This window comes from Vipera ursinii (genome assembly GCF_947247035.1).
Source record: "Vipera ursinii genome assembly, chromosome: 13".
In the NCBI taxonomy this organism is placed as follows: domain Eukaryota; kingdom Metazoa; phylum Chordata; class Lepidosauria; order Squamata; family Viperidae; genus Vipera; species Vipera ursinii.
The window spans coordinates 3,408,243-3,432,174 of NC_139526.1; the positions used below are offsets into that span (position 1 = coordinate 3,408,243).

Consider the following 23,932-nt stretch of genomic DNA (forward strand, 5'->3'; position numbering starts at 1 on the left):
AAAAGGAATATAAAGATGCCATGGCTCTTTTGCGGATTTTGAGGTCTTTCTTGGCAAAAAGCGATGTGGGGAGTGAAGGGGGAAACCCTGACTCAAAAGTCTTTTATTTAAAACAATAATAATAATAATAATAATAATGATATCATAATAATAAAAAGAGAACTCCTAGGCTGATTGAAAAGACGTTTCTCCCCCGAATAAGTGCCAACAGTGTACACAATGAAGTAGAGATTGCTATTTATTGATGATGTGAGTTTCTCTTCGCATTTACAAATGCACAAAAATTTCATTTAAAGTATATAACTGAAGGAAAGAAATCAAACGTGAGCCTAACCACAGTGCCAGCTAGCTGCAGTGATGGCAGGTACCACGCATCGGGGGAGAGGATTGGGGAGGGGGGGAGAGAAAGGAGGGAGGGGGAGGGCAGCCCTGCACAGACTGTGCCCATAAAGGTACTACAGACAAAGAGTTTGCCAATGTCAACTGTCCTTCCCTTGTTTTATGCTGACCATCTTGCCTGCTTTACATTTCCCATAAAAACTCTCATTGGCACCCGAGCTTTTTTATAAAACACCTTCATTTTTTTTTGCTCAAAAAAAAAAAAAAAAAAAGAGGGCAGTCAATAATAGATACAGAGAAGCCAAACAGAACAGCCTCAAAATAAAATTAATAAATCAGCAGCAAATTGTCTTGCTGGAGACTCCCGATCTCAAGTGCACGTGTACCAAAAGTCCTACAGTTGTTAAAAAGGTGTGCGCACGCACACACACACACACACACGCACACGCACGCGCACACACACACGCACGCACACACACACTTATTGTTGCCCCTTTTGCCTTGAACAAACTGGAGAGGGTAAGTCAGTTATGGATTTTAATAGCTTTTTCAAGGTAGGTGTAGCGGCTTCTCTTTGGGGCTTTGTTGAAATGATCAAGGCCGAGCCATGGCCTGGGATGGGACATGTTGCCTGCAGAAAGAAAGAGAAAGGGTGAGTTAGCTTTCTGGAGGGGGGCTGTGACACTCGACAAGTCCTGAGGAATTGTGACACAGACCCCACCCATCTCCTGGCAAAGGAGGAGTCTCAAACCTCAAGTAGCTCCCACTTACTTGGAAACACACACATGCGTGCAAGAGAGCGCACACACATGCACGTATGTGCGTGCGCACACGCATACACGCACACGCACACACAACAGCCCCGCCCAGCCTCCAACTGAAGATAAATGGACTCTCACCGGGTTGGGGCTCAAAATCTTTCAAGTTCACTTCATATTCGTCTTCATTAAGATACTGGTGCCGGCCCATCATTACAATAGCAAACTTAAACTTCAAAGAGAAAACAACAACAACAGATTTCTTTACTGCACTTCAGTCACTAGACTGCAACAAAAATTGGGCCACAAGAGAAAACGATAAACCTTTGGAAAGATATTTCAACAATCGTGGACTCTGTGGGACGAGGGCTGGGGAGAAGTCAGCTCAGGGGGAAAGAGAAAAAAAAAAAAGCCAAAACAAAACCCCCCAAAAAACCATGGGTCTCCAGGGTTGACTTTATTGAACAAGAACAGGTGGTCCTCGACTTATGGCAGTTCATTTAGTGACTGTTCAAAGTTACAACAGCATCGAAAAAAGTGACCGTTCACACTTACGACTGCCGCAGCATCCCCATGGTCATGTGATCAAAATTAAGCTGCTTGACAACTCATACTTATGACGGTTGCAGTGTCGCCGGGGTCACGCGATCCCCTTTTGCGACCTTCTGACAAGCACAGTCAGTGGGGAAGCTGCATTCACTTAATGAATGTGTTACTAATTTAACAACTGCAACGATTTACTTAACAACCCTGGAGGCAGGAAGGATCGTAAAATGGGGGGAAAACTCACTTAACAAATGTCTCACTCGGTCACAGAAACATTGGGCTCAACTGTGGTCGTTATGTCGAGGATTGCCTGTATCTTTGGGGAAATTATCGTGGGGCGGTTCCCCCCTTTGTCATCCTAGCCCAGGGGTGGGGAACCTTGGCCCTTTTATGACTCGTGGACTTCAACTCCCAGAATTCCTGAGCCAGCCACGCTGAGGGCAAAGGGAGAGGTTTCCAAGCTGAGCCATGCTGGCTCAGGAATTCTGGGAGTTGAAGTCCACGAGTCATAAAAGAGCCGAGGTGGCCCACCCCTGTCTTAGCCTTTCACCTTTGGGCCCTTCATGGGGCAAGAGGCCTTTGAGTGACTCTCAAGCATCCAACAGTTGACAGTCTGGTTGTGAGATATTAAGTGGAGGCAAAGGAAGCCCCAGAGAAGTATCTGCTTGGGAAGCGGGGAGGAGAAATACACGGTCCTCAACTTAAGACTGGTCACTTAACCATTCAGAGGTATGACAGGTTCCTCTCCTCCACCCCTCCCAAAAGCTGCTTATAACCCATTTTTGAAGTTAGGACAGCTGGAGACCCCTCCTGCAGCCACATGATCACATTTTGGGTGTTTGGCAACTTGGTTCACCCTTATGCCCATTTGCCGCATCCCATAGTTATGTGACCGTAATTTGCAATTTTTTCCCCGTCATTTGCAGCAAACAAATGTCCATTGGGGGAAAACGATTAGCTCAATGACCACGGTGTTCATTTAACAAAAGGGAGGAATCCCTGAGGATTTTAATCCACTAGTTGTTGCCAACTTAGGGGGAGGTGCTCATCTATATTTCAAGGCCATTGAGTCACCACTGTCCAAACACATTTCCACGATCATGTGGCCAGGGAGTGCTGTTAATTACCACCAAAGTGGTGCCTATTGATCTACTTGCATAGATGCATGCTTTCAACCCGCTAGGTTGGCAAGGGCTGAGGTGAAGAGTGGGCGCTCAACCTATCACGTGGCACTTGAACCTGGGCTACTAGCTTTCCAGCCAACAAGCCCAGGGTCTTGATATCTCAAGTTACAACCACGATGACTTACATTTATAATTCTCGTCTCTATCCATGCTTTCTCCTCTGTATTGAACCCAATTGTGTTTTACCTCTCAAATATAAAATCCAACATTTGAAACATAGGGTATTTGAAGTATTTAAATTTACAAAGGAATTCTCGGCAGCTTTATTCAGAAGAATGTAAGCAAGAACTCTATGGAGGGGGGGAGAGGAGGACCTTACAGATTTAATGAAGAACGGTAAATGTGAAGGAGGGACACCTCTTTCTTCTAGCTCACTCTCATGCCAATTCTAACACCTATCACACTGTGCAGAGTAACAGGCATTGTACCTCAGATCAATACCTTTTCAAATTCCTTCTCTTGGATGTCCAGGACTGTCTGAATCCTCTTCATCACTTCTCGAAAATGTTCACCCTAGAAGCATCAGGATTCCAGAAATGCACATTAATTCTAGCACGTTAAAGAAGATCAAGCATATATTGTGCTAGTAAACTGTAGTTTTCTGTTTGTTTTATACATCTGAAATGATGCTTACTGATGCTGAAAGTTTGTTTTGTGTGCCTGTACTGTATAAAAGTGGAACAACTCCATGGACACATTTATAAAAATTCATGCACACCCATGCTTGCACACTAAGTTTACCACCTAAGAATGTTGATCAAAAATTATGGTGAGTGGCTTGGAGTGAACAATAATAAGAATTTTGTGAGACTTGATCAGATACTGGTTTGGGAAGACCATCCATCACTTTTGGTCTCCAGTGCAACAGAATTTCTCTTCTAGTAACACAGACTCTATACAACAGTCTATACTGCAACACAAACCCACCTGGTGTATCCTTAGCAAGAAAGGGGTGCCAAATGTCCCAAAAACCTCTTTCTGGAAATGAGCCACTGTGATTAGCATCTCATTCTCCTTATCAAGCTCCACCTGGTCCAAAGGAATTTCCTACAGCAACAAAGATCAATACAAGATGCTGGTTAGGAAGAACTGTCCAACAGCAGCATTAGCAGGAGAGTTGAAATGTCAGCATGGGAGTAATAGAATCGGAGCTTCTGAAACCAAACCAAGATGCAGCTGCAAGATCTCAAGGTGAGCACAGACAAAGCTCCTTCAAGCACTTCATCAGCCCTTTACAAAATTTATTAATTCTGGTAATCTCTAGCCTGACAAAGATAATGGTATCAAAAGCTTGTCTCATCCAATCAATCAAATGAACTGGAGAGAGCTATTATAATACAGTTTGGCAACTACTGCCTCCTGGAAAAAAAACTTGCCAGCATGTTTTCTCTTCCGCCACCCCCCCCGCCCCCCATTTTAAGAAGGGAACCACCTCCTTTTTTCTTTAAAGGGTTCCTGTGTTGCAATGTTAGATCTACAGCAGGCATGTCAAACTCGCGACGTCACGCGACGTATTGGAACTTTTTCCCATTGCCGAAAATGGGATGGGCGCGGTTTCTCCGTGACGCTCCGGTCCGCAGGCCGGCAGTTTGACACCCCTGATCTACAGCATCAGTTCAGATCCAGTCTAAGGATTTTGGTCCTAAACCAATCAAACACCTGCTCCTTTTCAGGTGTATGGATGACAACTCCCAGAATTCCCCAGCCACCATGCTAGGCTGGCTGGGGAATTCTGGATATTGAAGTTCACACATCTTGAAGTTGAGGCTGAAAAACACAGATCTGACAACAATTCCCCTGAAGCAGCTTTATTACAGTTGATAATTTCAGTGAGGCCTGCAGGAGAAGCTCTTTGCGAGGTCTTTCCTACACCTCATCCAAGTCCCAATTTTTCCAAATAAATGTAATTTCCTCTCTTGCCTCTTTGCATACATGGGCCTCAGAGCCCCATAAATGTGGTAGGATCCATTGGGAATTAATGGATTTTCTTAACTGCATCACGAGGAAATGGGTAATTCACCTAACTATGGTTTAATTCAACAAGTCACAATAGCCTGGATTGTGCATTACAACAAACATCAAACAAAGCACATTGTGGCTGAATTCAAAGCGGGGGACCCAGCCATGAAACCTGCTTGGCCCACGGCCCCAGCCTTTCCAAGGACCTGGTAGTCATGCGTGACATTGTCTCAGCACTGACCTCTATTCGAAATGTCCGACTGGTTGCTGGCGATAAGCACTCTAATAATTCATCTTCCTGATGGACACCAATGATTTTGTAACTTACAATTTCTAGCAGCCTTAACAAGAGAAAGACAGTGTAAGAATACTCACAAACTCACAACTGAACTCCTGAGGAAGTTCTGTTTCTTTGGACAGAACTTAGCGCAGGAGGCGAGATGGCTTTTAGTAACATGCATTCAAATCTGGCTTAACATACATTTTTACAATTGATAAATGTAGCCCAGTAAAGATAAGGAATTAAAAACATTTTTAAATTGGTAATCAAATTAAGTTTTAGCTTTCCTAATTTGTTTAAGTATGCTTTCCATTTTCTGTTGATCTCTGGGGCAGGTGAAAAATCTTTTAATTAAATAAAGAAAACACTTGCCTTAATTTCCCTGAACCTCTTTCAGCAAGTTCTACGGCTTTTTTACATTCATCTAGTAAGTCTCGCACACATCCATGTTTATCTGGATATAGGGTTATTTCCTAAAAAAAATAAGATGGGGGAAGGGAGGGGGGGAGAGTAGAAGCCAATAATTAATTGCTATAAAATGCAAAAGGAAAGGAAAGTTAGAAGGAACAAGTTCTTGAGTTATATACAAGTATTAAAACTTACCAAGTTTGTTTGATACTACAAAAGAACCACTAAAATGGAGGTACGCTACATTGCATACAAATAATAGGATTTGCAGAAGAAAAAATATTGAATAAAAAAGCTTTGGATAGTGAGATGGGCAGCATAAAAATTTAACAAACAACAGGCTAATTAATTTCATCCTTGTGCAAACAAAAGGAGACTTGTGAAATTAGAACACTACTGAGCAATTATTCAGTTAGTTCATGTATGGAGGTGAAAAGCTAAATAACAACAAATCCCTAGATCTGTTAGAGATAAAAATTCTGATTTGCCCCTCAAATACTCTATTACCAGAATTCTGAAATTGGTAAACATTTTGTAATTTACAAGACAAATAGGTAACACGAATTTTAAAAATGAATAAAAGTTGCTATTTGATCATTCTGAACACTACAACATATGAAAGGGCTTACCTCTTCCCTAAATTGGTTGTTTAGCCATATACACTTAAAACTTCTCCTGTTTTCAAAGTCTGTGATTTTCATTTTAAGCTATGGAAAGTTGGGGGGGGAAAAGACACTATTTTAATCCTACTGAAAAACAAGCCAAAACAAACAAGCTTGCAGAGGTAACGAAAGCCCCTACCTGCTGATAATAAAGTTTCTTGGGTTGTCTGGGTTTGAAGAACTGCAGGAGATCTCTTAAGGTTCCATCATAATTATGCCTAAGAGGGTTACCCGGACCATCCCTGTAACTAAAAATCAGACAGACATAGAAGGGGAAAAAAGGAAAGAAATCTTACTTTAAAATATTTTCTGCACAACATTTTAATTGGGGTTTTTTTGCAATCAATCTTTAATATGTTATATATTCTGTTTGATATCAATTATGATTTTTCCCTGTCCTTCAAATAAAGAAGGAGAGCCCTGGTGGCTCAATGGTTAGAATGCAGTATTGCAGACTAATTCTGCCCACCACCAGCAGCTCGATCCTGGCCGGCTCAAGGTTGACTCAGCCTTTCATCCTTCTCAGGTCAGTAAAATGAGGACCCAGGTAGTTGTAGGCAATAGGCTGACTCTTTTATCACCTTGTAGAAAACATATTTTAAAAATCATGCTACTTAAAAAGTATGCGCATTGATCCATGATGATCACCAACTTGTAAAGAATGTTTAACCAGAATGTCAATTGCACCAGGATCTAATACACAGAGTTATGTGCAGTGAGAACCAAAATCCAATTAATCTATAGCAAATTTCCAGCTATGCAAAATGTTGCAAGTTACCTTCTGTGCACAATTGGCATTCTCTCCCCAAGTCCAGGATTCTACCCTGGAGATTTTGGGCATTAGGAATATATGTGAGGTATCATTCTCCCGCATTTGTAGTTTTCAGCATCTACATTACAATGTGAACCAGATGATACATTTGATCAACATCTCTTACCCTTGGGACTTGAAAAACTGCAACAGCATAGGATCAGTATTAAGCCTTTGAGCCACTGTCTTTGCAACCTGAGAAGAGAGAGAGAGAGAGAGAGAGAGAGAGAGAGAGAGAGAGAGAGAGAGAGAGAGAATGAGCTGAATTTTGGTAAACAATGGAACAGAGTTGTGGATTTAGAAATTTTAACTTTACTCCATACCACATTACTTGAATTCAACAGGGGTACTGAGAAGGGAGTAAATACCTGAAAATAATTCATTCTGTTGGACAATGTGACAACGAAACCAGGATCATTGGGGATAGTTTTATCACAAAAGATGACGTCAACTCGGTGGTAGAGATCTCGAAAGTATTCTTTTGCTGTTGCTAATTCACTGTTGTCGTTTTCAGGGTCATCCCTTGTAAGCAGAAATTTTTTTAAATTACACAAAAAATGCTGAAATACTGAAAAGGTGATCGAAATCTGTAGCTCTTGGTCAACCTTTAGAAATTATTCTGTCCATGTGAACAGACCTGTGCTATATAAAAAGTAATTTCTAACAGTGAACTACTAAAATAATGTACACATGCTAAAAAGAACAAAAATGAGAGTGAACTGTTTTTTGAAATAATCATAAAGAAATAATTGTAATCACAAATTGTAGCCAGCCAACATAGCAGATTACTCAACTAAAATTCCAACAGATTATGAGCAAAATGGGATGAACATTTTATTTTGAGTAAATATCTCACTTAGAATGATGCTCTGCCAGAGTATTTCAAGTAAACTGCATCCCACTAGAATGAAATTTGAGAAATGTTGAGCGTTTCACTACACAATAGGTAAGTAGTTGAAACAAATACTTTACTCCTCCAGTTGTTGTACTGAGGCCACAATATTAAAAGCAGGAGCAGTTTACTCTTACTACCTCCATCACTTAATTATTAAAAAGTTGACAATGGAGATCATTTTAAAATGTTATTAAACTTTGAATAGACAGGGGGCAAAAAAAGCATGCCTGAATCGTTAAAAGAGACGTCCAGCCTGGATCTAAGGAGAAATCTCCTGAGAGAGAGAGAACAACTAACCAATGCGACAGCTTCCCTCCCTGAGTTTTGGGCATTCTATTGCTGGAGGTTTTCAAGAAAAGTTTGGACAAACATTTGACTGGCATATTATAAGGCAGGAGTAGGCAACCTCGGCTCTTTTGTGACTCATGGACTTCAACTCCCAGAATTCCTGAGTCAGCTATACTCAGTCCATGAGTCATAAAAGAGCCAAGGTTGCCTACCCTGGTAAGGTCTCCTTCCTTGAGTAGGGGGTTGGACTAGAAGACCTCCGAGGTCCCTTCCAGTTTCCAATGTTTGCTATAAGAAATTACATTGGATTGTAGGCATCACTCACACATAGCCTACATTTGTTCCTACGACAAACACAAATGAAGTTATAAAGGCTTCTTTCTGATACCCCCTTTCTTTCCTCCAATAGAATATCCTAAATGACATGGGATATGAGGTGTCCTGTCCACTTTCCCACCCCACACCCCCACCCCGGAAAAATGGTTGTTTTGTCCTCAGAAGGTTTCAATGGTAAAATGTTTTGCTCATCCCAGTTTTCTCTTAAGCTAGTGGTGGTTTTAGGTGGGTTGGACCACGCCCTCCAAACCCATATTGATTGGGCTGCTGGAAGTTATGGAGGCTGAAATTGCACACCTCCAAAAGGAGATTCGATTGGGAGAACCTGGGATTGAAATTTTCAGAGCTCTTGCACAAAAATGGTTGCAAGCCTACTTTTGAAATACAATGATGTCACCGTCCATGAGTTCGTCAAGAGCTTTGTCAAGGGAAACATCATAGTCTTGAATTCTCTCTGTTAAATTCGGTTTAACTTCCTGGAAAATAAAACAAACAGACAAGAAATTAAGGGACTAGTTATCCTAATTAAGGAGAAATAGTTCAGTTTCAAACCTAAATAAAAATCGCATATACTTTTGTATAGGTAGTTATAGTACACATACCTCAGTATTCTGCATCATACAGTACATTTAACAGCTATTCCTGAAGGATAAAAATGTACTCTAAGCCCTGAAGATAACTTTAGTTACAAACACTAACAAATGTATTCCAGCATTAGCTCTGAGGGATCTATCCAATTTCTATTTTGGAAAGAACAAATGTAAAATGATTAGTTTCCGTGGTTCTGCAATTTTCTTTTAGTAATATTTTATGAGAGAGGCTTCCCAGAGTCTAGAAAAATATATGGCAGTTTGTGCAGTGTTACAAGCACAGAAGATCTCTGTGTTCAAGGTATCGCTGGTGTAATAAACTTAAAATTGGTAACTAAAGCAAAGATAGTTACAAGATTTCTGTAATCCAATTTCTCTTTCCCTTTCAATAAATTTGATTAAGGAAAGCTGAGTATCTTTATTTGAGTTCTAAGTCGCTTGCTGAGGGTGTGATTCATTTTTAGAGGGTTACCTATATTTTTGTGCTTCATTAGAACCAACTGAGGCTCTTATACCACTGACAAATTTGTTCTGGCATAACTTTTTATGATGAGATATCATCAAATATTTTCTTTGTCTCTGTTTTCAAAGGGACCATTCTTGGGTGAAAATGTAAAAATGTAACGTAAAACTTCAATTATATAGATTAACTGAGGTAAAGGAATCATATTACAACCACACAATTCACTTAACAATTATGGTGGCTCAACTTATAATAGAAGTAAAAAATTTTAAGAAGAGGCTAGACGGCCACTTGTCTGAGATGGTATACGTCCTCCTGCCTGAGCAGGGGGCTGGACTAGAAGACCTCCAAGGTCCCTTCCAGGTCTATTTTATTCTTCTTCTAGAAATTCTGATCTCAATAGTGGCTGAAAGTCAAGGACTACCTGTACTGTATGCAATATTAAAAAATTTTCCATGGGCCACAAAACTGTCTTTATTTATATGGGGACACTGAATGCACGAATGAAGATGAATCTATGTGTCCCAGGATAATGTGGCAGGATCCAATCTGGATCCTGGTTCTGTGTTCCACACTTCCGGACTTGTGCTGGAGCCCATCCTTGGGGAATTTCTCTCTCTGTGCACACATTCTGGTGAGAGAGAAATTCCCTGAGGATGGGCTCCAGCACGAGTAGGAAAGCTCAGAAGACAAAACTTCTGGTCCTGGTGACCAACCCAGATGGGACTGAATGCAATTCGTAATTCACTGATGCACCTAAAATTGTACCAGGCTCCTTCTTATCCCCTTTTCAACACGTTCCCTGCTACTGATGTTGCTGGACGGGGATTTAAAGGGGACTAAAATGGGGGCTCCAGAGCTTTACTGGTTGGTGCCTTGTCAAAGAATCTGCATGTTAGCATAATAATTGTATGATTTCAGGAAAACATGTATTCAAATTAAGAAAACACTTAAGTTGTGGCTACCACCTTAAACTGAAATGTTTATTTTTGGGGGGACTGCATGGCAACCACAACCACTCTGAAACAGCTTTTTAGCTTTGGCTCCTGTGTGATGCAGATCTCTAGTCTGACCGGTTGTCCTTTGACAATTCCCAAGCAATATACAGTAACAGCACGTTGCAACAATTTGCAACAGAATTCTTTATAATTTTCCAACCTCTAAAGAAAAGGGAAAGACTCAACCCAGATGGCCAATATTTGTAGCCCAAATTTAACTGAAGGTTGGGTGAACAGCTGACTCTCAGTTGTTCCCACCAGATGCTTACAAAATTTGGGCAGAGCACCTTCAAGGAGGCCTTAATTCCTTAGGGAACGACATAAGGAGCTTGAACTTTGCTTGACACTGCAGTTCCCTTAAAAGCAACTCTTTAGCACCTAAATGTAGCTTTCTGGCCCACTCCACAGACAACACAACACTGCAGATCTTGAAATTAACAGTGTGCGAGCTACTCAGGCCAGTCCTGTATACCAACTTGGAAGATAAAATTCCACAAGCAATAATGATGTCCATAAGAAGCATTCATAACAACATGAGAACAGTGTATACATGTTGACAAGAGTTCTCATTATGTGTTGTTAGCATGTTCGTTCTAACACAAGTAATATAAATGGCCCAATTTTTCTAGGGAAGTGTAAAATGCTTTGGATGCAGAATGGTTGTTCAAAGTGGCTATTCCAATCTCAGAGGAAGTAGTACAATGGTTGCCTGACCTTACTGGTCTGCAGAGAGGGCTGTGAATATTTTCAGAATGTGGAACTATCAATAATGTCTTATTACAATCACAGACCAGCATTACAAATGAAAACAAACAAACAGATAAAATAGTGTATTACTGTCAGTGGTGGATTATCTATCAGTGGGCAGTTAGGAGTCAGCCCAATTCTGCAGACAGTATAACAAAATTTAGCCACATTCAGAGAAGCTACTTAGTACTGATCTGATAACAGCAGTTTTAGATAAAAGAGATCAGCATTTCCCAGGTATTTTATAAAGTGAAGTGTTATAAATTTAGTACATTGAGTCCTTACAGAAAATTCAGTACAGCAGGATGTCAACAGTGGTTTCAGCGGTCTCTTGTCCACAGCGATGTGGAGCTAGTGAAATGCTTCCTGAGGTCACAGCAACCCATTTCAACCTCAAATAATTTGCTGTGTTCAAAAAGTTCAAACGTGCTAATTTCCATGCAAGTTTCACAATGCAGAATGACAGATTTTTCAAGTGAATTGTTACAAGATGCATTTCATTATGTTTTTTAAAAAAGAAACTCTCCACGTAAAAAAATTTAAATCGTTGATTGGAACATAATTTGGAAAAACTGCCAAACTTGCAATTCAATCCAAATATTTGGAAAAACAAAGACTTTCATTTAAAAGAAATGTGTTCATATTTGGATTGCTTAAAGTTTGTTTTGCTGTAAAGACATTCATTCACTATGACAATATTTCATAACATTCAGACTGTCTTTTTCTAAGATAAATGTCTTAAAGAGTAATTCTACTTTTAAGGAAAAAATAAATGGTCCAAACCTCATAGAGGATAAGATTAGATTCTTGGGGAAATCCTGCTCTTTCACACATAACTGGCAGCAAGTCACCTTTGAAGGAAGAACAGGAAAAAAAATACATATTGCAACTTCTGCTTCTATGGAAAAATACTGTGTCTAGAAATCACTTTAATTATCTAATGTTATGTTTTAGCTCAGCAATCAAAACTATAGCTCAAAATTAACTTCTCTCACCTTCTCTCACAGATTCTGCAGATAGAGGTAATGTTTACTGCCCTATATTTAATGAGTTCAGACAAATATATGATCTAAACTACAGAATTTTATTATGCAAACCATAATATGTGGGGTGGAATGCAGGGCAAGATGGGATTATCTTTTGGCTGAACACAATTCTTAGGGGGCTCTTTATGAGTGACAAAAACATCAAAAACTTACGTATTTTACAGGATATAGGTGTGTAGATATGTCCACAATAATTCAAACTTCGTGTCTTTGGATCATACATTTTCAGGAACAGCATTACATCATCTATAAGTTCAGCAAGCAAAGACAATTTTCAGACAAGAACAAAATCTCCATTGGTGCTCAACGTGTGTGTGTGTGTGTGTGTATGTATAAAATTTTGTATATTGTTAAAATATTACAAGAGAAATATTTGATATTTAATGATTTGGATCATGGTTTTATCCTTCTGAAGTGATTGATAAATCAATCATTCAGCCAATTTTAATTGTACTTTCAATCTAAGAACAGTGAATTTACTCAATCTTAAAACAATTTTTTAAAACAAATCATGTTGCAGCAGACTGAGAAGAGCCAGGACTAGTCTATTGACTCTGACCAAAATCCAACATTTTCCTGAACTGTTTCCTGTTTCTAGGTATTATCACGCAGTTTAAAGCTGTGAGTAAAATGAGGACCTGGGAGCTTCAGAGGCTGCCCAACTGGCATTGTGGATCAAAGGGGGGCTATCCACAAGGCTCCTTTTGACCAGTATTTCTCAATCTTGGCAACCTTAAAACATGTGGGTTTCAACTGCCAGAATTCCCCAATCAGCATGGCTGATTGGGGATTCTGGGAGCTGAAGTCCAAGCATCTTAAAAGTTCCAGGATTGAGAAACACTGCTTTAGATATCCAAGGATTTAATGGATTGACCAACTTTTTTTTTACTAGATGAGAGGACTTCCAGACAATCTGATTCATCCTAGTTGGGGAAGAAACAATTCATACAACACTGCAAGGAAATCATTATTTCATCAATACAAGCAGCTTCAAAATCCTACAATGCAAAATGCTGACTTTTCTATGGAATGGAAGATGGCCTCATTATTCCCTTCGGCTTGAAACTTACGGTCTTTGTCGAACTTGGGTAACGTTGCCCCCGTAGCAGCCATTTCTGGATCAACTGTTTCAAGGAATATTGTCCATGGGTTTTCATTGTCGCTGAGCTCAATCATCTGTGAGCAATTAATAAAGGGGAGGGAAATAAGCAATAAGCAAGGGAGTGCAAAACGATCAGGTAATATTACATCTGCATTAGTGAAGAAGAGCAGCTTTAAAATATTTTTAATAATTTAAAATTTTGTTATAACCTGGGGGAGGATGGCCTTGATCAGCTAGTGTAATCCAGGGCTCTGGGTTTTGTATTTTGTTTTTAAATACGCTCAAGTTGGGACAAATCCTGGCATTCTTCCTAGGCCCAGCTAATTTTACACCTAAGAGTTCACAATCTCCTGATTTCCAGACTAGTGTCTTAGCCTATATTGGTTCTCAATCTAGGGCATATGCAAATTTAAAATATTATTTAGGTTCCTTGGAAAAAAAGAAAAAAAATGTACAAAATGAGGATTTTTATCTGCTTCCCTTTCTTAAACAGAAGTCATTTGGTGTATTTATTTATTTATTTGTTTGTTTGTTTGTTTGTTTGTTTTATAAACCGCCCTTCTCCCGAGGGACTCGGGGTGGTGTACAGAGTAAGGTAGGTATACAGATTGAACAATAGTGAAAAACAATAGTAAAAACAACTGAGACCCCAAGAGCTATCAGGCCAGGCCGGACTGCTGGAACAGGTAAGTTTTTAAATCGCGCCGGAAGGTGCGCAGGTCGGGGGCCATCCGGATTTCGGTTGGCAAGCAGTTCCAGCAGTATTGCCAGCACTATTTTAAAATTTATTAAATTTTTTAAAAATAGTGCTGGTAGCGCTATTGGTCATGTACTTTTCAATACAACAGAATTTTACTTGTGCAAAACTCTATGCGTCTATCTTAGACAACTGTGGAGAAATGAAGGAGAATAAGTGAAATTAACTAATTTGGAACTGGACAAGATTTCAGAAGTAATATTTCCTCTCAGGTGGGCACTCACAGTTTTATTGCCATCAGCTTCATTGTCTAACATGGCTGGTCTTTTTGTCCCGTTGCTTCGAGCTTGCATTGGCCATAACCGTATCTGATCTTGCGGGAAGCCCTACGAAATTAAAAAAGCAAACAAACATGCTGACTGGAAAAAGATAAGTCATTACCAGATCAGTGTCAGGTTTTTAATGCCCAATGTTAAAATTATTCTATGTAAAAAAAAAAAAAGTCAGGGACTAAACCACAACCTCCTGCTGAGGATGCTCACCATTGTTTGGGAAAGGTTTTGAACAAATTCCGTCAGTGTGGAATTTTTCAAGACTTTGAACACGGTGTACTTCACTTTCTCTTCATCATACATGTCATTGCCTTGATGGCCACAGAACTGGTCCTCTGTTACTATCTGAAATTACACAAGCATTTGGTTATTGAAGCCACCTAGATCACAAATGGGAGTCTTCCCTATTTCCACAAGGATGGGTAGCTTAGAAGTCAAACATTCATGTTCTGGCTTGTAGTTCCTGTCAACTACGTGTGTATGTGTGCGTGCGCACGCGCGTGTGCATACAGCAAATACTAAGATCTAACTCAGATTCAGATCCGTGACAGAGGTAGCACCTTTTGCTAACTTCTGCCTAGCATGCTGGGTATGTTGCAATGGTCATCAGTATGAAAAACGAGTTCTCAGTGCTGTTGTAACTTTGAACTGTTATTAAATGAACTGTTGTAAGTTGAGGCCTACCTGTAAAGTGGTACCTTAATACTCAACTGTTTTGAAACTCATTGAATTTGGTACTCAACACATTTTGACATAAAAATTTTGCTCAACATTTGTTTGGCACTCAACGCACCGGCTAGAATTTGACGGTGTCGGCTGCCTTGTGATTCACTACTTTATTCTTATGGGAAAATTTGTTTTGGTACTCATCCTTTTTGGTAGCTCATCGCACCTCCCAGGGCCAATTACAATGAGCGCCAAGGCACCAGTCCACATCAAATCCACATCCATGGCTTATGCCCAACGTCACAAAGATTTGGGCTGGGAATGCCAAAGAGTCCAGAGCCATAAACTGAATCAGTTAGGGATGAGCTTTTAGCTTTGGCTGGTTCACAGTTCTGTTCTTAGGGCAAGTTAGAATGGCCCAAATCCAGACGGAGGGCCTGAGAATGAGGTCCAGGGAAGGGGAAATGAGCAGAAAAATTCACGGCAGCTCACCTGTACTTGCATATAGAGATGGGCTTCTTGCCTCTCCTTTCTCTTTTGGGCCTCTATTCTTTTTTCTTCCTGCAATCGTTCCACCAGCTGCTGAGGAATATCATGATCTGTGACTGCTTGCAAAACCTCACCTGAAAGAAACACAACATTGGCACTAGGGGAGTTTTAAATGCAGGACAAAGCAGCCAATGACTTGAGGATGGTCATTTGTGTTTCTGTCTGTCTGTCTTGTCTAATCTCAGATATTTGAGGGACTCTCTAAACATAAATACCCACCCCATCAGGTCCAGCAAGACCGGAAGAGCAGGTCAACCTATTTGCCAAAGCACCAAAAGGCAAAGCAAGAGACAATGGATAGAAACTGACCAAGGAGGGAAGTAACTTCCTAACAATGAGAACAATCAACTATTGGAAGAGTTTGCCCTCAAAAGTTGTGGATGCTTCATCACTAGAGGTTTTTCAAAAGAGACTGGACAGCCATTTGTCTGGAATGGTCTAGGATCTCCTGCTTGAGCAGGGGGTAGATCTGGAAGTCTTCTAGTGTCCCTTCCAACTCTGTTACTCTGAATGTGGCAAGCATTGTCCAAGAAAGAATGTCATCTGATGGGACTCAGGAGGAGACATCTTATACTCCAGTAACCACCCTCTGAAATGTTCTCATCAGAAGCGAGACTTGTCCCCGCAACTGCTGGCCTTCTGCTAGAGCCTAAAATCTTGGCTCTATTGCTTGGCCTGCTACATTGGGGGTGGATGATGCATAGAGAAGATTCTTACCCCAGCCTCCCCATCATCTTGGTTCTTACCTTTTCATCTTTTAAATTGTTTTTACCACTTTTAACCTCCCTCCCCAGTTTGTTCAAAATACAAACTGTATTGCGACAAAGGGATTGTTTGCAATCCTTCAGAGATGATGAACTCATTTGCACTGGTGAACTGCTAGAAAGAACTTTAGTATTTGAAATTTCACTCTTCCACTTAGACTATTTATTTATAGTTACCAATCTTTTAAACACCATGATATAACATTCCTTTGTAATGTTAAGCCTCTTAGCAACATGATTTCTTTTCAGCAGTCTGGAATGCAGATTCCATGAAGTACTGCCCAAACTGACATCATGAAAACTGCCACGCATGTCATACTTTTTAAAAAACAGATGATACAAATTATTGTGTCTCTCAAGGACAATTTCTTCAGTAGGATTTTAGAAATGTCTCTGTACTCAGTATGGCACACACGTTATTTGTGCATGTCTTCATCTGAAGAGAGAGAGATAAATTTAAAACAACAAGCAGAACAAGAAGTTCATTCTGGATCCCAGAGGGAGGCAGCCAATAGCTTAAGCCTTGTATTTATTGCAATGATTTATAGTTTAGAAGCAGATTCTTTTGATTTGCAGCTTTTTAAACCGGTCAGTCCTAGAGGAGATCAACCCTGACTGCTCTTTAGAAGGCCAGATCCTGAAGCTAAAACTCAAATACTTTGGCCACCTAATGAGAAGGAAGGACTCATTGGAGAAGAGCCTAATGCTGGGAAAGGCTGAGGGCAAGAGAAGAAGGGGACGACAGAGAATGAGGTGGCTGGATGGAGTCACTGAAGCAGTAGGCGTGAGCTTAAATGGACTCCAGAAGATGGTAGAGGACAGGAAGGCCTGGAGGAACATTGTCCATGGGGTCGCGATGGGTCGGACACGACTTCGCAACTAACAACAACAAAGATGGATTGCAATAATCAAATTTTAAATCTCAAGCCCTTTCGGTATGAAATTGTATCTAGCAGTTGTTTTTCCATCCCTTCTTGAAAGGGAGTCCAGGAATCAGGTTTCTTAAAATACCCTCTTTTTCACAACAAGAAACCTGGCAGTTTCTGATACCACCTTAAAATATATACTTTAAGTAATTAGAGAAACAAGTAACACTTTTCTTATTACTGTAAACTTCATTTGCCTTCCCTTCATTTTAACATCACAGTTTTGCAAGCGTGGTCTCAGAAGTGCAAAATGTGAGACAGTTCTTAAATACAGTGTGGAGAAAGACGACACTCAGGTCTGTTTTACATTTCAAAAGCCACATCCCACTAGTCTGTAGAACAGATGAGAGGTACACCTACTCAGTTTTGACTCCCTGATATAAACCAACATGTATGCGTTGGTACAGTGTCGCACAGATAGGTCATCGTCGTGGCCTCCATAGTTATGTTCAATTGCTTCTTCTTTTGTACATCTAGATACAACATCATCATCAAATTTACACCACTGTGAAAATAAAACGATGAATGTAAAAACTGCAACATGCAGAAAGTATTCAGTAAAACATTTATGCTCTAAATTTTAGAAACTTAACAGAGATAAATGTATTCTAATTTGGGATGCTAAAGCACTGCAAACTGCCTTGTACAAAGCAGACCCAAATATGTAACTCAGAACTGCCAAGGAGTAATAGAAAGCCTTAAGTTTGACACTGGAGCAATCAGCTGGCATTCATTCTAGATTGTATAAGCCAAGAAGAAGTCTCAGAACAGATCCAAGTTTCTCCTTGTTTGTTCCTTTGTACTGGAATTTTTTCAAATCCCTCTTGCATGTTAAGTGTAGCATACAGAAAGAAAACTGCATGGCTATTTCTTAAAAAAAACCTTAATATCTAGCATGTTAAGATATTTGGTGATGCGGCATTTAAATAGAAACTATAGATTATTCAAGTTATGCAAACAGTTTTTTCCCTGACATCTGATAAAACAGATTGATAACTTTTCTAAAATTTCAGAGTTAATTTTCCACAATTTCCAAGACATTATTTGTGGGGGGGAAAAATATCACTCCTGATGCTAAAATTGTTAACAAGTGTTTCAATTAAAGGATTTCCAGTTAAATACTTGATGGTTTTTCTATTACTTACTTTTCCATCCCCTTTCGGGTTCAAGTAAACAACATAATGGCCCCCATGGTTATCACCGCTGTGTACGAGCACTGCGTGAAGAATATAATTTGCAGCATCTTTAGGATCAGTTTTTTGCAAGAATTCATCCAGAGGCAGCTGATCTGGAAATTCAAACCTTTTACAAAAATAGGGGGGGGGGGGAGAGAAAGAGTTATATGGGGTTTGGAAATGCATTCAGTAATCAAGTTCTGTGTAACACATAAATGCATCACCTTCGAGAGATCAGTTGCATTGCTAGGCCTCTTATAGATATCATTTAAAAATTTCTCTTTACTACAGAATTGTTGTGCTATGTATGATTGTTTGCTAAGTTGTAAAAGGTTAAGGGAGGGAGAGAGGGAGGAAGGAGAAAGAGAGGGAGGGAGAATTACTAGAGTAGTTTTCTTGTTTCAGGTCCTGAAATCAGCCTGCCAAATGCAGAAAAATTTCAGCATTATCTCTTCCCCATCTTCCTAGTTCCACGAAGACTGAGGTTAAAAATGTGTTTGCAGGGTCTCATCAATTTTAGCTTTGTTGCAAAAGCTAAAGACTCTAACAAATGAAGCTGAGTATTTCTACATCATTTACCAAAAGGATAGAAAACAGAGGAATGGCCTTCTGCCAATGCACATCATCAGCCCAGCTGTTTTTTTTTTTTATCAATTGCCCATCTTTCCGGCTGAAGTGCTTCCCAACTCTACTTGTCGAAGACAGAGCCTGTCTATTACAGAATGCATTTATGGAAAGCGTGAGGGCCCTTCTTAAAACTGGGGTGGGGTGGGGTGAGGGACAGCAGTTCCCTCCCAAAGTTTCCACTGGTGCAAAGAGCTCAAGATACCCCTTACGACAGCCCTGGAGACTCTTGAGGCTTGTTATAACGTAAACAAGATCACAGGATTCCAGCTAGTGTCTCCCAACTGCTGAAAGCAAATCGCTCCCTGTCCATCCAGGGGCATGCCCTGGACACGCAAAGTTATTCTTCTCCACTCAGCAGAAACTGAAACCCCACTTTAGAATCCTGACCGCCACTCATATAAATATGTTACCTATCATTTATCTTGATGTTCTGGTCCGTCTGGGGATCGTACATGAAGCGCATGAGCTGTAGGTGTAGTACTGGTGGCAACGTTAGGAACTTGACCCCTTTTTCTGCCTCCTGTGTGTTGAACAGATAAAATACACAAATGAACAACTGAGTTATTACCATCATCTGCTGAAAAACGGGTTTTCAACCAGAATGGCAAAGTGAGCCCCAGCTTGGCATAAAATACAGGTAGTCCTTGACTTACAACAGTTCATTTAGTGACCGTTCAAAATTACAACGGCACCGAAAAAAGTGACTTATAACCATTTGCATACTTATGACCATTGCAGCATCCCCATTGGTCAAGTGATCAAAATTAAAATACTTGGCAACTGACTCATATTTATGACGGCTGAAGTGTCCTGCGGTCACATGACCCCCTTTTGTGACCTTCTAACAAGCAAAGTCAATGGGGAAGCCAGATTCACTTAACAACTGTGGCTGTGAGGATGCAACGTATTTTCATATATGGTGGACTTGTAAAAGGATTAAAGCATTTTGGATTAAAATTTGGTGGAATATGCAAAAAATATTCAAGAAAAGGATAAAGTTTTGTCCGCAATTGTTTTTATTGGGTATTATCACAGATACCACCGTTGTAGATATTAAATTGATGTTGAATTTAATTACGGCAGCGAGACTTTTGGTAGCGCAATATTGGAAGAAGGAAGAACTGCAGACTATAGAAGAATGGACTTTAAAAGTTTCCAATTTGGCGGAAATGGCAAAGATTTCAGCGTATTTGAAAGACCAATTGCAACAGAGATACATTGTGGAGTGGAGGAGATGGATGGATTAAATCCAGAATAAATATGGGACTAAAAAGTTTCACTTAGCATTTGAATAAGTAGTGTATTTATGTGATGTATAACTAGCTTGTAGTTATTTTATTAAGAGTTAAAGTGCGATAGAATTTAATATTTTATTGTTGTTTGCATATTTTAGATTATGTTTGTTTGTATTTTTATACCCTGTATTTAGCTCTGGGAAGTCGGGGAGGGGAGGGGAGAGTTGGGGAGGTTTGGGGAGAGGGGAGGGGGAGGGGTTTTGTATTTAAAAATGTACTGTAAAACTTTTCAATAAAAAAAAAAGAAATCAGATTGACTATGTCCTCTGCAGCCAAAGATGGAGAAGCTCTATACAGTCAGTATAAACAAGACCAGGAGCTGACTGTGGCTCAGACCGTGAGCTACTCATTACAAAATTTAGGCTTAAACTGAAGAAAGTAGGGAAAAGCACTAGGCCACTCAGGTCTGAACTAAATCATATCCCTGACGAATATATAGTAGAGGTGGCAAATAGATTTAAGGAATTAGATCTGATAGAGTGCCTGAAGAACTATGGACAGAGGTTCCCAACATTGTACAAGAAGTAGCAACTAAAACCATCCCAAAGAAAAAGAAATGCAAGAAAACATTCTGAGGAAGCTTTGCAAATAGCTGAGGAAAGGAGGGAAGTGAAAGGCAAGGGAGAAAAAGAAAGATACACCCAATTGAATGCAGAATTCCAGAGAATAGCTAGAAGAGATAAGAATGCCTTCTTAAATGAACAGTGCAAAGAAATAGAAGATAACAACAGAATAGGGAGGACCAGAGATCTTTTCAAGAAAATTGGAGAGATGAAGGGAACGTTTCATGCAAAAATGGGCACGATAAAGGACCAAAATGGCAGGGACCTAACAGAGGCAGAAGAGATTAAGAAGAGGTGGCAAAAATTACATAGAAGAACTATACAAGAATGAGCTTAACATCCCAGATAACCACGATGAAGTGGTCACTGACCTCGAGCCAGACATCCTAGAATGTGAAGTGAAGTGGGCCTTAGGAAAGCTGAGCAACAACAAAACTAGTGGAGGTGACAGTATTCCAGCTGAGCTATTCAAAATCTTAAAAGACGATGCAGTAAAAGTGCTACATTCAATTTGGAAAACTCAACAGTGGCCACAGGATTGGAAAAGATCAGTTTACATTCCAATTCCGAAGAAAGGCAGTGCCAAAGAATGTTCAAATATCGCACCATTGCACTCATTTCACATGCTAGTAAAGTTATGCTTAAAATCCTACAAGCTAGACTCCAGCAGTATGTGGATCAAGAACTACCAGACGTACAGGCAGGATTTTGAAGAGGCAGAGGAACTAGAGATCAAATTGCCAACATGCGCTGGATTGTGGAGAAAGCCAGGGAGTTCCAGCAAAACATCTACTTCTGCTCCATTGACTATGCTAAAGCCTTTGATTGTGTGGATCATGACAAACTGTGGCCAGTTCTTAAAGAGATGGGAGTACCAGACCATCAACTCAACCCGGACAAGACTGAATGGCTGTACATACCGGCAAGCCAGGATACTCAGAACATTCCATCCCTTAACATCGGGGATGAGTTATTACCCCGTTGATAGGGCCCGCAACCTGGGTGTCCTCCTAGACTCACAGCTATCCTTGGAAGATCACATAAGAGCTGTGACCAAGGGGGCCTTCTCCCGGGTTCGACTGGTGCGCCAATTACGACCTTATCTGGACCTGGATGCCTTACGTACAGTCACCCATGCGCTTGTGACCTCTCGCCTTGACTACTGTAACACTCTCTACATAGGGCTGCCCTTGAGAGCCACTCGGAAGCTTCAACTGGTGCAGAGTGCAGCTGCACGAACACTTTTGGGGGCCTCCCGATACTCCCATATCACACCTCTCCTCCGTGAGCTGCGCTGGCTTCCGGTTGCCTTCCGAGTGAAATTCAAGGTGCTAACAATGACATACAAAGCCCTACATGGCATGGGTCCGGACTACCTACGGGAGCACCTTCTGCCAACGTCAACACCCCTCCGTCCTGTGCGCTCCCACAGAGAGGGCCTCCTCAGGGTGCCACCGCTCAAAGAATGTCGGCTGGTGGCCCCCAGGGGGTGGGTGCGCCAACCCTCTGGAACTGCTTGCCTACCGAAATCCGCATGGCCCCCGACCTTCGCACCTTCCGGCGCGACTTAAAAACTTACCTGTTCCAGCAGTCCGGCCTGGCCTGATAGCTCTTGGGGTCTCAGTTGTTTTTTACTATTGTTTTACTATTGTTCAACTGTAAATTTTTTACCTACCTTACTCTGTACACCGCCCCGAGTCCCTCGGGAGAAGGGCGGTATATAAAGCAAATAAATAAAATAAAAATAAATAAATAATCTTATTTGTCTCCTGAGAAACCTATACGCGGGTCAAGAAGCAACAGTGAGAACTGGACACGGAACCACTGACTGGTTCAAAATTGGGAAAGGAGTCCGGCAAGGCTGTATAGTGTCAACCTGCCTGTTTAACTTATATGCAGAGCACATCATGAGAAAGGCAGGGCTAGATGAATCAAAAGTTGGAATTAAGATTGCCGGGAGAAATATCAACAACCTAAGATATGCAGATGATACCACTCTAATGGCAGAAAGTGAAGAAGAACTAAAGACCCTCTTGTTGCGGGTGAAGAAGGAGAGTGCAAAAGTTGGCTTGAAACTTAACGTTAAGAAAACCAAGATCATGGCATCCGGCCCTCTCAATTCCTGGCAAATAGATGGGGAAGAAATGGAGGTAGTGACAGATTTTATTTTCCTGGGCTCCAAGATCACCGCAGATGGGGACTACAGCCAAGAAATTAAAAGATGTTCCTGGGGCGGAAAGACGTGGCAAACCTAGACAGCACACTAAAAAGCAGAGACGTGACCCTGCCAACAAAAGTGCATATAGTCAAGGCTATGGTCTTCCCAGTTGCAATGTATGGCTGTGAAAGTTGGACCATAAGAAAGGCTGAGCACCAAAGAATTGAGGCCTTTGAACTATGGTGCTGGAGAAGACTCCTGCGAGTCCCTTGGACTGCAAGGAGATCAAACCGGTCAGTCATACAGCAGATCAACCCTGACTGCTCTTTAGAAGGCCAGATCCTGAAGTTGAAACTCAAATACTCTGGCCACCTTATGAGGAAGGACTCAGTGGAAAAGAGCCTAATGCTGGGAAAGGTTGAGGGCAAGAGAAGAAGGGGATGACAGAGAATAAGGTGGTTGGACGGAGTCACTGAAGCAGTAGGTGTGAGCTTAAATGGACTCCAGAAGATGGTAGAGGACAGGAAGGCCTGGAGGAACATTGTCCATGGGGTCGCGATGGGTTGGACACGACTTCGCAACTAACAACAAAAAGTGTAAGTATAAAAAGGGGACTGCAAGATTGCCGGGGTGGGGTAGGGAGAGTGTTCTATGGGGCAGGGGCTGCTATGGAAAAGGCATGCTTCCCAGGTCCCATTGGATGGCAATATTTAAGGGGGAACTGGAGGACGCCCATTCTATCCAACTTGGTGGGGATGGGCAGAGACC

General features: G+C 40.9%; 1 protein-coding gene across 2 annotated transcripts in view; it reads right to left on the reverse strand.

Moving 5' to 3' along the window:
* Positions 1-225: 225 nt before the first annotated feature.
* The window catches only part of USP7 (ubiquitin specific peptidase 7), an 85,412-nt gene continuing 61,705 nt past the window's right edge, over positions 226-23,932 (reverse strand). For both annotated transcript variants that reach the window (XM_083372487.1, XM_083372488.1), the window contains 20 exons: positions 19,559-19,668; positions 18,492-18,648; positions 17,707-17,851; positions 15,600-15,730; positions 14,652-14,786; positions 14,394-14,495; positions 13,381-13,486; positions 12,464-12,556; positions 12,048-12,115; positions 8,842-8,942; positions 7,316-7,469; positions 7,075-7,142; positions 6,276-6,384; positions 6,104-6,181; positions 5,439-5,539; positions 5,028-5,127; positions 3,755-3,874; positions 3,269-3,340; positions 1,239-1,329; positions 226-970 (listed from right to left, as the gene is read on the reverse strand). In XM_083372487.1, coding sequence (XP_083228613.1) covers positions 864-970; positions 1,239-1,329; positions 3,269-3,340; positions 3,755-3,874; positions 5,028-5,127; positions 5,439-5,539; positions 6,104-6,181; positions 6,276-6,384; positions 7,075-7,142; positions 7,316-7,469; positions 8,842-8,942; positions 12,048-12,115; positions 12,464-12,556; positions 13,381-13,486; positions 14,394-14,495; positions 14,652-14,786; positions 15,600-15,730; positions 17,707-17,851; positions 18,492-18,648; positions 19,559-19,668 — 2,148 coding nt within the window. In that variant the 3' untranslated portion in view covers positions 226-863. The remainder of the gene's footprint in view (positions 971-1,238; positions 1,330-3,268; positions 3,341-3,754; positions 3,875-5,027; positions 5,128-5,438; positions 5,540-6,103; positions 6,182-6,275; positions 6,385-7,074; positions 7,143-7,315; positions 7,470-8,841; positions 8,943-12,047; positions 12,116-12,463; positions 12,557-13,380; positions 13,487-14,393; positions 14,496-14,651; positions 14,787-15,599; positions 15,731-17,706; positions 17,852-18,491; positions 18,649-19,558; positions 19,669-23,932) is intronic.